Here is a 14,380-nt window from a genome sequence, read left to right as displayed (position 1 = left end):
ATGGCGCACAACTCAACTTGTAACCCTTCCATGTTCTACTGAGGTGTTTTCAGTATTTCTTGGTTGAACAAAGACCCCTCCTCCTCAAGGGTCTACAAACAATTGTCCCATTTAAATATCACAATAGTGTGTCACCATATGATATGCATTTCTGGGACAAAATCTTTTTGATCAGAGGATTCAAAACATGCCTGAACTTTGGAAATGTCAGACTCACAAATAGACATGTTATCATTCTGTACTTTATTGAGGAGAGTTGCATTTATTTTCCTTTGTTTAATTCAAGTTTAAACTTTGCGAATTATGCTTGGGACAGTCACACCATAATGAGCTTTTTCATGTTTGTTGGAAGTGTGTGATGAATTGCATTAATGCTCATTATGTTTGTAAAAAGCTGCATGGTCTAGACAATATAAAAAAGTTTTTTGACAAAGAGAAATTGTATGTGTTTGACACTCTGAACCACAAAAAGGCTATGTCATGTCAACCACCCATATGTATTTACCTCCAAATATAATAACCATTATTAAAAGATGATGAAACTGCTCTTTTGGTGAGGTATTCATGTGGATTTTATGTTGTGGAAAAATGCACATTATATCAGGAACCAACGTATTTTACAGAATATACAAATGAGCTGTTTTGATAAAATCAAACTGTTTTGGTAAGATTTTTTCAACATTGGCTTGTCTAATTGTTTATGGGTAGGATGTTTTACTATGATTGTTGCATTTTCCAATAACATTTTGTTGGTGTCAAAACGATCCCAGTTGCTAGGCCTGTTTAAATTGTTATTACTGTACAAACGGATGTTTTTTGTTCTTTTCCATTTTTGCCTGCGGTTCGAGGTTGCCGTTTATAAATACATAAATATTTTCTATCCATCAGAGGCCCCTAGGAATCAGCCATGTAAACGCCACAGGAGAGTACAGTTGGAGTGACTGGTGCTGTCGTGTCGGCAGACAAGCTTCTGTTGATCCTCGTCAGCTGCCATCATGAAACCCCGCTGTGCTCATTACTTGATAGTCCAGTACAGTCCTCTACCAAATAGATTACGCAGTCCGTTCTGCCAATCGACCAGAAACCTATCCGTTTTGCCGTGTGTTGTTTTTGCCGGATCTCTAGTCCGCATTTTCCGTAATTGTGTCATATTGTTGTGATGCGCTTGTGTCATATTGTTTCGTAAGAACACTGAACAGGTTGCAGTAGTATCGCCATATATCTCTGGGTCCCCTGCCCTGTTCTAACAAAGCTCCCGAGACCTCCGTGCTACTACAACTACACGGTCAGTGAAATAATTCGCTGGAAAGGGGAAGCGAAGTGATAAGCTTTGTATTTTATTAGCTATTTCGCTTGATCTACCGTATAATCAAATGTATTTCACTTCCGCAATTTAGCCTGTAGGGGTAATTTGTGAAAGTCATTTTATAACATCGTAAGGTACAACGCACATGGAAGAGAAAAAAGATTGAAGACAATACCAAGCGCATCACAGCCTTGTTTCGAAAGCAAATATAAGATTGAGAAATTGAGTACCGCTGGTTTGACAATGAATTACTTCCACCGGAAAGCAAAAACCTGACATCCGGCGTAAAGAAACGCACTATCAACTCCTCCTCCTTAACCCCTCCCTCACGGAAATCATTTGCCAAACCTCGCTACGAAAAAAACTCGCAGAACGCACAGAAACAGACCGCTATAGCAAAGATACGAGCATAGCCGTAAGTAGTGACCGCAACCAAGAGCGAAGGCGAAATGGAATCATTAGCATTGGTTGTTGGAAATATTTAACTGACCTGTTTCTGCCTTCAATTTCAAACCATGTAGGCTTGCTTGTTTTTACATTTCTTTGGACGTTCTGTATTTCATATCATATTTTTTTATTACAATTCAATACGTTTTATTTCGATTGTTTTGACCTTGATCTCAACATCTATTTGTTAGCTTTTCTACGAAAAACGTAGTTTTTTATTGTTTTAATTGATTTTTAAATTGACCCCATAAGAAGACGCAATTATGTTCGAGGCGAGGGGGATTCCGTTTATTCTGCTAGACATTGCCTGTCTATTTCTCGGTATGTATATTCTTCCCATCACTATAAGATTATAATGTGGTCACATTGTACCTCATATCCATTAATATTTTTGACAGTCGCAGCGTGCATAAGCAAATGGGTATGTTCCTTACTGGTTAAACAATAGAGTTGATCGTTTGATAATGAAAAAATTAACAGCAGAACAAATATTTTGTGACCAAATCTGTAAAAAAAAAACTGGTCAAAAAGATTGTGTCATGTTTTTTGACTGCTCCGTCTGCTGCTGTTGCACGCAGCTGATAAATGTTGTTCAGTTCATGTTACTTTTGAAATTGGCGTCGTTTTGACGCAATTTATTGGTAACACATGTAACTTGCATTGCATCCTAGAATTTTACCATGTCCTGCCATAACTGTGGAAGCTATTGCGTGTTTTGCTGTTGTTTACATTGAGCCAACACCCCTATCGTGCGTCAATACATTATTGATTCAAAGCTAACAGAGACTGTCTTCAGTTACAGGCCATACCAAATAACCATTACTATATGATGATTTCTCCATTCTTGCCTTACATCATGGCAATATTGTGTTAGGTAATTTTAACCCATTGTGGACAAACCAACCCAATCCTCATGTACCTACCTGTTATGCCCTCTTAGGAATCCTAAAATCATTACCTGGTCAATATCCATAAGTTCTGCACTGGTGCATCTGGTACCAAAAGGCTGTAACAACACCACCATGTAAGATACTAGGTCTTATATGAGATGCACATAATGTTCTGATCATATGTTTTTCAGATTGTGAGAGGAGTCTCAGCAGATTTGTGTGGAGGTTTAATCTACTTATGCATTATGGAAATCCTGGCTAAGTCATTCCAAAATGCAGAGCACTAATTTAATTTCCCTGTGCACTGGACATTACTCTCTTCCTGACAGCTGTCAGCCGATGCAAATTTTTTGTCTGAAAATCTGCTTAGACAATAGGTGAAGTGTAGCAAGATGAATGTCACTGCTAAGAGCCACCCATTATTGTTTATATGACACAAACTACAGATTTGACTCCCAGCCAGTGTTTCTTTACCAGACTGTGTTTCCGGATTCATATTTTTTGCACACGTATAGTTTGGTTTGTGGTTTGGTATGATGATGGCTTGTGAAGCACAAACCCATTATCTGTACTGTCTGGACTTTTTGTCTTAAGATTACAACTAATGATAACTTCATCATTGTCTTAAGTGTCTCTAAAAATAGTGGTCTATATGGTTACCTCGTAACTAATGCAAAATATTAAATATACCTCTGTGTTTGTGTGTGTGTTTATCGGGCTTGTTCACATAACTGAACCCATATGGTTAGTTTTATGTTACTCTGCTGGTTGCCAGAAACCTCCATGTCATTATCTTGAGAGCATGTGTGTGGAGCTTTTATCTCTGCACTTTCACAGCTACTGATGACAAAGTATCCTAAACATATTAGAATGTAACAGCTCATTTTAATTTCTGTGACTTGACTTTTGCATCTGACCAAGATGACAACACTCCTTCCCAAGGCTCCTAGCCTAGTCTTGATCAAGAGTATTGGTGCATCAATATGTTGCTGCGCAATCCACTCTGAGGCTTAACTACGACTAGTATCCTCTCCTGTCCACTTTGAACTGAGGAGGCCACCAGGATACAATTGAGAGGGTGAGAGAAGGAGACAGGGAACGAGTGAGGGAAGTGAAAAGAGATGTGGGAATTTTGTTGCGGCCTGCTATGTTTAACAGACTCTGAGACAAGCTCAGCTGTCACAGCCACTGAAGTTATCGGGTGGCAGAGCTGAGAATGAGAACTGAACACCCAGGATTTCTAGTGGAAAGAACAGAGAGAGCAGCTTAAAATACTTGGTTGTGGCAAGTAGATAAGGCCATAGGTTAATTCAGTTTTCAATTCACACAGTCCAAATCTCCTCATTTAGCATAAGATGGTGCGAGATGGAAGGACTGAGAGTTTATCGTTTTTATGTAAAGTGACAGTAGGTTGGGAAATGTGCCTTATGCCCCAGGCTTCAAGTTAAACCAAAATAAGACACTGTCCTTTTCCTAGCATGCCTTTTTCCAGTGATAACAAAGGCTGAACTGACTGGGAGCCAGAGAGCAGACACAAGCATAAACCCTGACTGTAAACTATCAGTTTGATATGCTATCTGTGTTGATGGTTTGGTTTAGAGAGAGCAGGCAAGGATATATGACAAACAATTAACAACGCTTTTGTCCTAAAAATAGAGCGATGACATGGTCACTATCGAAAACATTACATTTGGCATGGCATCATTTTCACAGTTCTCTGAAGCCACTGTTGCTGAACTGCTTCATTTGATGCTTTGCTTTGTCACTTAAACACAGAGATGAGGTCAGTCAGCTAGTCTTTACTGACAAACTTTGGCACCTATTTACAGACGCTGTGTCCAAGCAGTAGACTGAGTAGCCTGGGACTGTTCACTGAAGCTGTATTTCCCTTAAATCCCCCTAGTGGGGGACACAAAGGTCAGGCAAAGGCCCAGTAAGAAACATCCATTCAGTTTTTCTAGCGAAATGTCGACATTGTCAGTTGAAATCAATAGAAGGGCAGTCTTTTACATGTTGGCAGGGTTAGACATGGGAGGGGACCCTGATGTTTTTTTTAAAGGTGCATTCCACATGTTTACATGACGGTTGCCTGAGTGACCTTTTCCAATTACATACCTTTGTCATGGGAAATGAGACCTTTTAGAGGAAGCACTGATCCGAGTTGCAAGTTTCCGGTTAAGCTTTAACATTTCAGCATCATTACAAACGCTTTTGCGGCGAGGTTGGAGCCCAGTTGTTGTTTCGGCGAGGTTGGCGCCCAGGTGTTGTTTCGCTCCGAAGTGTCCGCACTGCCACATGTAACAATACTAATATTAACCCCTTAACCTACTCTCTCTATCCACAGGGGGACTGCCCCTGGCAGCCTTTAACTTGGGCAAAATCAAGCCTTATCAGAGGGGCTTTTTCTGTAACGATGAGAGCATCCGATATCCCTTCCACCACGGCACAGTATCCTCCACTGTGCTCTACACAGTGGGCTTCACTCTGCCCATTTGCTGTGTAAGTAACACTGGTAGAATTAAACAAACAGTTTAGGATTCTACTGGGAAGATATTGAACAGCAGCAGACATGTTATGATGGCCAATTCACAGCTCTTACTGTTGATACCTCACAGTGACCAACAACCAGGGTCCTGTCTTAGTAAATTCAACAATATAACAATATAATATGAAGACATTCAGATATGTTATACTTGTGGTCATGAAGCTTATTGTGTCTGTAATGTCTCAAAATTAGGGAGAATGTCCACTGAGCTTAGTTGTTCAAACTAAAGTGTTACATTCAATAACATCACACCCAGTGAGCAAAAATAGCTGAAGCATTTAAAACCAGATTACAGGCTTATAATCTGGTATTTGTCATGTTATTTTGCCTGCTTTGCCTACGGGGTAAGGCTTTCCAAACTGGCTGTGGTCAATGTGTGTGGTGACTGTAGAGCTTGCGGTGTTGGACATGGACGGTTATGGGTTTGTTATATTACTAATGAATGCTTCCACAGCACGTTTAAAGCAAATTGATGCCCTGCTGTATTACATGTGCAGTTATTTCTTCCATTAACACCCTTTCTTCTCCAGGGGATCTGTCCTGACTGCTAACTGAAGGTGCTCTGCCTATATGTGTGGTGCTTGGGTTTAAGTGGGTGCGGGTTAAGGAGGGTGTTTCGAGCCTATACCCTCCTAACCAATTTCTGTTTTTCTGTTTTCTCTCATTTACCTTTTTGCTAGCTGGACTCCCATTCGCAATACTCACACCACTACACAATCCCTTCAAACGGGGATTTTTCTGTAGTGACGATTCTATCAAGTACCCTCTTAAAGAAGACACCATATCCTATCAGTTGTTAGGTGGAATTATGGTACCCGTCACGGTATTGACTGTAAGTTCATCTGTTTTTGTTTGCTAGTTAACACATCTTGCCTTTTCTTTCTTTTCTCTTCCAACACTTTAAGTTTGTCACCTCTTTAGGATGCTGTGTACTGACAGTGCTCTGAAAAAGACCCGTTTTAGGTTTTCAAATATAATTGTGAATTTTATTTAAACCAACCATTGTCATGTTTTCAACTAAAACATGAAATAATTTATACCTCAGTTAAAAAAATACCATAGTAAAAAAAATACAAAATATTTATTTTTATTTGGTTAATGAACAGTTATGCCACACCCAACGCCCTCTGTGATTGTGGTGGTTTGCCAGCTGTAAGCTGTAATGACTGCAGACGAATGCTTCCATTAGTCTCTCAGATCACTATTGAGAAATGTCAGTCCGCTCTTCCATGCAGAGTTGCTTCACCTCATTGACATCTGCAGGTTATTGAGCGTGGACTGCTCTTTATAAGTCCTGTGACAACATCTCCATTGAGTTTAGGTCTGAACATTGACTAGGCCTTTCCAAAAAAAAATTGCTTGTCATTTATGCTGATGTTGACTTGCTTGTGTATTTTGGATAATCGTCTTGCTGCATGACCCAAGTGCGTTTCCACTTCATTTTACAGATTGATGGCCTGACATTCCTCTTAAAAATTTTCTGATGCCGAACAGGCTGCATGTCCATGGCAGGCATTACATTGGAATGTCTCACAAGCAAAAAAAAATCAATTTTGGAATGGTTCAGTCAATGTTCAGACCTGAGCCCAATTAACATTTTAGATTTTTGCTATATTAACAATATCTTAATAATTCCCGGAAATGTATGGATTAAAGTAGCTCTGCCAGAAGAACAGAATGGAACGGAATATTGATTGTTGCACAACTATACGCTTTTAAAAAAAATCAGTTTTGAGTGAAGATCTGACAAGTGTCAAAATATGCAAACTATTTGGAAAATCTGGAAGGGGATAAATCTTTTTTCACTGCACTGTACATCATTGTAGCAATGATGTTAATATACTTGTGCTTGCTTCATTCATCACGTACTTTAAAAATCTTCATAAAATAAACGAGGAACAGGGCATCCTATTCCTTCTTGTAAAAGCAAAAAACAAGTGAAAGATTTGCACAACAGAACTGGATATTTTATAGATCAACAGAATATAACTTAAGAACAGGCAATTGGGCACAGATGAATAGATAAGCTTGGGGAAAAAATTTAATCTAAGTTGGCCTTAGTGGGAGAATGAATGAAGCAATTGTCCTCTTTTGAGTTTAGCAAATCAAAATACTGCAAGGCATTGCTCCAAAGTGAGCAGTATTCTTGAGCCCAACACTTCATAATACAAAACAAAAGAAAGCCTGCTGGTATCCCACAAAACGCAGTGTTTCTTCAAACTAGTAACATTCATTTATCAGAATAATTTATTTCACTATCAGTTTTATTTACACAATTACATATTAAATTATCATCTGCTCCCATTTTCGTGATGTCCAATTTGAAATGATGACACTTAACGTGTTTTAATGAAATGGTAACTGCCTTCGTCTTCCCCAGATCAGGGCAGTATGCATATAACGTTACAATTGTGCTTGGGCTCACAAGACACCAGGGGAGAATGCTTTTTTGGGAGATGATTGGTAGTCAAAGTTGATGAGTGTAATGTGTATTGTTTGGAGAATTTCACTAATACCTTTTGTCAGCCAACGAAAATCAAGTTTGACAAATTGTTCCACCTGACCTTCTGCGCATTTCTGGGTGGGGGTCCCTGGGAACGAACTTAAGTACTCACCGACCACAGTTGTGTCCAACTATAGTAGTTGACCTTTTGTGTCCAGGAACAAATGCTTCTCCATAAGCCTACTCAAGTCTCTGCCCAAAGCATACAATGAAACAGCCAAATTCTCCCTGCCTCTGCCTTAAAAGAGAAATTTGTCTTTTGACTCTGGGCCCAGTATTCCACTGACCGTCTTAATATCCTGGAGAGTGTCTTGATGGTTCATCTAAAAGCAAACTGGCCTGTATTTGCAAATCATCCCAAAGGAGTGTTGGTCCAGGGTGAGCTTACTCCTGTCAATAAAATGCTATTGATTATAATATAAAGGAGTTAGTTGATCCAAATCAGCGCTGTAGTGTAAGACTGTGAATATGGACTATATAGAAGTGGAATAGCTTGACGATGAGGCATTTGTTGTGGCTGTCCTGAAGTCTTACAAGGAGGTTTGAGGCATTCAGTTCAAAGCGCTTTTTTGATCTATTGAATGGACTTAAGAACAGACACATGATCTCACATGGCATCAAATGCGTTTCCAGTTAGTCTGTGTATTAGCAAATGGAAACCCACACATAGGCTGGAACTAATTTATACATTATGAATTAAATTTGGGGACGCCTTGCCTAACCTCAAAACACACTCAGACGCAAAGGCATTGACTTGATCTTGGTAATCAACCTTGATGTTTGAACAGTTGGCCTTTCAAAGTTCATCAGTAAAATGTATGAGGGCAATAAACACCTTTGGCAAATGTAGAATACAGCAGTAAACACGTTAACGTTGTCATTGTAGGCTTACTTCCAGATAGGGAAATGTACAGTTCTCACTTTCAAGTATACTGTCACACCATAATGGAGAGAAGGGAGAGTCAGAAGCCTGTCCACACACTAACCACATCCACTTACAGGAACATGATATATAAAATATGTAATGTTCCTGTAAATGAGAGAGAGAGAGATACCTGTTTCCTTAACCCACTCAAGTTGTTTCATGGACATACAGTTTGTAAGTTGGACTCAACATGCTCTTATAATGGTTTCTACACCACAAACATTGAAATCTTATGAAGAAAGAGGTCCAAGTTGGAAGTCTCCGGTGTGACTAAAAAGGCACGTTGTGATAGGTCAACATTTTAGTTTCCCGTTTTTCCAAAGGTTTAAAAAAAAAAAAAGCATGTGAGTTGTGCAGTGGTCTAACTTACCGCCACAGGGTGCACGGGTCCTGGTCTAGTTTACTGACAGTCCCTGGGGGTCCAGCAGAGAGCAGTGGAATCATTTCGGGGCTTCTTGGGGGTGGACAGGTGGAAGTCGGACAGGGTTGCCTTGTTTGATCACACTAGTGTCTGGGTCTGGCACCTGCAAGCTCAGTCATTGTTGTAGAGTTGGGAACGCGGCGCAAACATAATCACTAATTGGACATCACTATATTGGGAGGGGAGAATATTTTAGTTTTATTTTATTCTCAGTGGACATTCTTGTTAGGCAATTATATTAAATTAGACAGACATTCCTCTAAAATGCCAGGGTCTACTTTTCTAACAGTTCTGGTAAAAACAGTTTTCATTTTGGTATTGAAATGCAATGCTAATGTACACATACTGTACTCCAGATTTCTGAGGAACCTGGATGTGACATAAACTTTACCTCTGTTCTACTTGTCCTCCTTTCCTCACAGATGATCTTTGGAGAGTGCCTGTCAGTCTACCTAAAGCACATCCAATCAAAGTCGTCTTTCAGCAACACGTATTTTGCCTGTGTTTACAAAGCCATTGGCACCTTCCTGTTCGGGGCCGCTATGAGCCAATCACTCACTGACATTGCCAAGTATTCGATTGGCCGGTTGCGACCGCACTTCCTAGCCGTGTGCAAGCCCGACTGGAAGCTGATCAACTGCACGGCTGGCGTGTACATTGAGGATTTCACGTGCAATGGGGAAGCGCGATTGGTCAACGAGGGCAGGTGGGTGTTGTCATTGTAACACTGAACGTTGGAACCAGTTTGGCCCTTTGCACTCCAGTGTTAACAGGTCTGAGTGGTGTAATGCAGATCTGACGAGTCTGCAAAAGTATGAGTGTTTGAAGCAGTGAAGCTTTCTCCATATGCCTCACAGACCTGTGAACATCAAAGTGGAAGGTCAAGAATTTGACTGGAATGCCGGAATTGAATTGGCACTTATAAATACCAAATTATGTCATCCATCCATTACAATAAATATTTCCTGCTGTACAGTCGATAATTTATTGTTTGCTGCTGACTGAGGTCATCATTTACTAAACTAATTTAAGTTTCTTTGTGCATTCTAAATGGCCTTCTATTCCCGAGTTAGTGCACTAGATTTCACCAGGGCCCTTAGGTGTCCAGTTACACAACTTCTCAGCTGGTTGAAATCTTCTATGCCGAGTAACAGAGGGGGAAGATGTGTGTCATACTGGCAGCTGAAGTGGCTGCTTATAAAGGGCAAAGTTCTTCAGTGAGAGAGCTTTGTATGTGAATGTTTCCATTGTTTTGCAGTTCAACATAAATACATTTGAGGCTAAAGGTTAAAGTGCAATACACAATTAGGTCAGTTACCCTCTTTTAAATTCTGTTGGGATGCCTTCATACTCCAGACTAGCAACCTCGACTTACCCCTGTTTTATAACATTATCACAGACCATGATCCTTATCTATATCTGAGGCTGGAATTGTACATTTTTATGTAACGAGCAAAACATCCTCCCCTGTATCTACTCAAAAAACAGACGGACGTACAAACAAGAGGAAGTCTCGGTCCTGGATTTGAAATCAACATCAAGGACCGGCCATTTATAGATCAAAAACAAATGGAGAGCTATTTTGAAGTGCCTGTCCTTTCCTCACTCATACTTCCATTTTATTGGCCGGTAGTTAGTTGGGCAGCTGTCCAGCTACAGACTATCATTTTGGCTTTGGTGTGAGACAGCCGTCTGTCAGCCTATCGGTACACCTCTCATGTAACCCTAGAAACCTGTGTATCCCCCACACAGACTAATCTCTAGCATGATCCCTGGGTGGGCTCTCCTAGTCCCCAGTGGCCCCAGAAGGTCATATTTATCTAGGTGTGGCCCTGGTCTCCAATAGCAGGTCGTCCGTGATCAGGGCCTGGTTCTGCGTGTTTTCTTTGGTATGGTAGTCATTAATGGAGCCTATAAATGCTTTGTGTATTGAGTGAAGAGAGCGGGTCAGAATGACCCTGGATCGTCTTTCTGCTACCCCTGGGAAATACAGCCCAATGTCAGTCAGTCAGTCTTAGCTTGTGTGTGTCCCACATTTTCTATGCTTGAAAACGTCCCTCTGTGAATCTTTATTGTTAGTTTTACAGAAGGTTTTGGGTACAGCTTCCTTCAGTGCTGAACTGTCTTCTCACAGGTAATAAGATCCTTGAGTTAGATAGTTGGCTCTTGCTGTGTCATATCTGGCTTAGCCTCTGTTTTCAGCATAACCTGCTAGATAAGCTGTTTTCAGAACCGTATTGCTATGCTATTAAGATGATGGATTCTGTTACAGTAATGTGGACTCCTCCGCCAGCATGGGCAGGCTTCCTCTCAACACGAACGAGTGTCCACTTCAGTACTGTGGCTCTCTCAAAAGCCTACATTACTATACCAGACTCCAGGACGGATCATAATGCAGCTAGCCTTTGTGTTTCTTTCAGTCATCTGCCTGGCAGCACAGCACTGCTTAAGTAAACAGGAAGACACTAAAGCGGGCCGGATAGCGGGGCTAGGGTAGCGTCCCCTCTAAGCGACCGGACAGGCCAAAAGACGCTGTCTCAACATCCCATATCCCCCCAGTAGGCAGGCAGCCCTCCAGTACAACCCTACCACCCGGAAAAGGGTGTGTGTGCAACAGAGCTCCTGAGTTTGATACAGCGATATGTATAGCTTTCTGGTATTCAGCGAGACAATAGGGATAATATTCATCAGCGGCTCCAAGCCAATTGAAGTGGGCAAGTTACTTGGTTCCCAGAGTCCTTTCCCAACATTCAAAGTGCCCACAGCCACCACAGCAATCCCATGATGCCCTTGCGTGTTGTTGTGTTGCAGGTTGTCCTTCTATTCGGGCCACTCCTCCTTTTCCATGTACTGTATGCTGTTCCTGGCAGTAAGTATCCTCTTGGGTATTATTATTTTATTCTTCAAATGGCAAATGTGTGCACTCACTGATAACCCTGAACCATCAGCAAGTATCACATTCATATTAGAGGCAATGTTCCTCACAGTACTGCCGATGGCTAACCACGACGGCAACAATTAGATTGGCAACCAACTGATTTAACCTCTGGTTCAGTAAAGCGCAGAGGTTTGTAGTCAGTGTACAGTATTTATAATATGCCATGTTAAGAATACATCAGTGTTGATCTTCGCTGTGGTGAAGTTAGGTAGCTCCGGATGGTCTACAAGGAAGTGCTTTCCAGATTTTGAAAGCTGGGTCTCAGACTTGTGACCATGACGGAGAACATAAGGGTCCAGTTGTTATCTTATGACAAGGATTTCCTTTTGGAAGTAAGGAACGGGCGTACAATAACGCAGACACTTACACATGATAATACACCCTTGCATTGCATACAAATTACAGCAGATGTCGTACAATTTACAGCAGATGTTAAATAGAGTGACTATACAGGATTTGTAGTGTTCCATTCTCATGGAACAGAAGTGTGGATTGAATGTGTGCACGTGTGTATGTGATATCCTGGTTTCATTTTTACATGTGGGGACCAGTAATCTACAAACCAATTGCATGACATGACAGTTTAATCTAAAATTCCCAATTAGTTTTTTGGTAGGTCCCCAGAAGGAAGAAAAAAACCAGTCCAATTAGCAGAATGGTTTACACAATTGTAATTTTCTATTTTTTAAATGTTGCCCTATCTACCCCTAGTTAAAACGTTGTTTTGGATTGTAATTTGAATTTGTGAGGTCTTGTAAATGAAATGTATTTCAGATCTTTAAAAACATGCGTAAGCACAGACAACACAAATACAGTCATAAACAAAGTCCGCCTTATGCCTGGACTGGTTAGGGACACTCATAATAGCAAGCTATAGGTTGTTATAAACCAGTCAAACCAGTCTCCAGTCTATCCCTCCATGCCAGTGGAATCAGTATGCTTACACCAGAACAGGAATGGCAATGAGACCATAGTCTATTTCAAGAATTGTTGCTGGCTTGTTTTTGTTTTAAATTAATGCTGCAGATACACCCATTATTGAACAAAAGCCATTCAGAGCTACAGTTTTGATGTTTTCACACAAACAATAACTAGAGCCATGGCCAAACCGGTTCACGCACGTCCATGAAGGACCAGACCACTAGACAAACCATAGCTAGGGCTGCAGCCAAACCAAACACTCTAAACAAACCCCATGCAGAAAAACAAAAGGCTTGATTAAAGCATGTCAACAGCAGACCTCAACATTACAATTGGCCTGGCAACCCTGCTATAGGCCTATGGCAGACAGCTGTCCTGTTCTTGACCTTTGTGTTGTTACTTAGGTTGGAAATTGAGACGGCAAACATTTTGTTGTTGTAATATGAACAATTAAGTATAACAGTCAAACAACTTGAAGCCATTTATATCCTCATTAACTAACCCTAACCGGCAGAACAGGTTGCTCTGGATAAAAGCTTGTTCTAAAAAACATTTCAACTATTAACATTTTTGTACTTGTCTCCAAGTTGTACATCCAGGCGAGACTTCAGGCAGAGTGGGCCCGACTCCTGAGACCAACACTGCAGTTTTTCCTGATCGCGGCATCGGTCTACACTGGACTGTCTCGTGTGTCCGACTACAAACACCACTGGAGTGACGTCCTTGTTGGTCTGATACAGGGTGCACTCATGGCTATACTGGTGGTAAGTTACCCACAAACGGCTCCCTTTAGCCTATTACCCATCATCCAAAACCTCTGATTTGTCCAAAGGTAGCTCCAAACCTGAGCAATCCTAAATTAAACCTACCATCGCTCTCCTCTTGCATTAACTCGTGAACTACAAAGTCAACGGGGTTAACCCTTTCCCTTCTTTTTCACCTGCAGGTCTTTTTTGTGTCAGACTTCTTTAAGAAAAGGGTATCTCCTCAGATGGCTGTCGATATTCCCCACAACACCCTGCAGGAGACGTCCACTAATGGAAACCACTACGACAGCAGCCCCAGCTAAGCTATAGACTAGAGGAACAACAAATGGCATGTGCCCGTGTCGATGGTGGGAAGCGTTTGCTGCATGCACATCATAGCCCACTAAGGGTCGGACCACTGAGGCGGGAAGGCTTGTGTCCTAAAAGACTCCCTATTCCCCATGTAGTGCACTTCATTTGACCAGGGCTAAACCTGTGAATGTAACCCTGCTTTGTGCTTTCATGACCTATTACCTGGAGCCTAGCTGTCTGTGTTCCGTTGGATACCAAGATCCACCTGTGTTGCCTTGGCTGGACTGCTGCTATCACAGCTACCGTGTATTCATAAAAATATTCCCACAAGTCTTATCTAACATATAAAAACCTGAAGCAACAAATAAAAGACAAACAAACAAAACTTTACTTTTTTAAATCCATCTGTATGTAAAAAAAAAAAAA

The 14,380-nt window shown here is 41.1% G+C and overlaps 1 protein-coding gene across 2 annotated transcripts; it reads left to right on the top strand.

Annotated features, from left to right (window-relative positions):
* The first annotated feature begins 1,341 nt into the window (after window positions 1–1,341).
* Window positions 1,342–14,365, top strand: plpp1a (phospholipid phosphatase 1a). Of its 2 annotated transcripts, none has more exons than XM_034296791.1 (6): window positions 1,342–2,074; window positions 5,869–6,020; window positions 9,460–9,743; window positions 11,849–11,906; window positions 13,484–13,660; window positions 13,843–14,365. In XM_034296791.1, exons 1-6 carry the CDS (start codon window positions 2,017–2,019, stop codon window positions 13,963–13,965), a joined length of 852 nt encoding a protein of 283 aa, XP_034152682.1. In that variant the 5' UTR covers window positions 1,342–2,016; the 3' UTR covers window positions 13,966–14,365. The 2 variants fall into 2 exon arrangements, with proteins under 2 accessions (XP_034152682.1, XP_034152681.1); XM_034296790.1 differs by lacking the exon at window positions 5,869–6,020 and adding an exon at window positions 4,988–5,142 and having other exon boundaries at window positions 1,343–2,074.
* Window positions 14,366–14,380: the final 15 nt, after the last annotated feature.

This window comes from Esox lucius, chromosome 14, assembly GCF_011004845.1.
Source record: "Esox lucius isolate fEsoLuc1 chromosome 14, fEsoLuc1.pri, whole genome shotgun sequence".
Taxonomy (NCBI): domain Eukaryota; kingdom Metazoa; phylum Chordata; class Actinopteri; order Esociformes; family Esocidae; genus Esox; species Esox lucius.
This window is presented reverse-complemented; position numbering and strand designations above follow the sequence as displayed.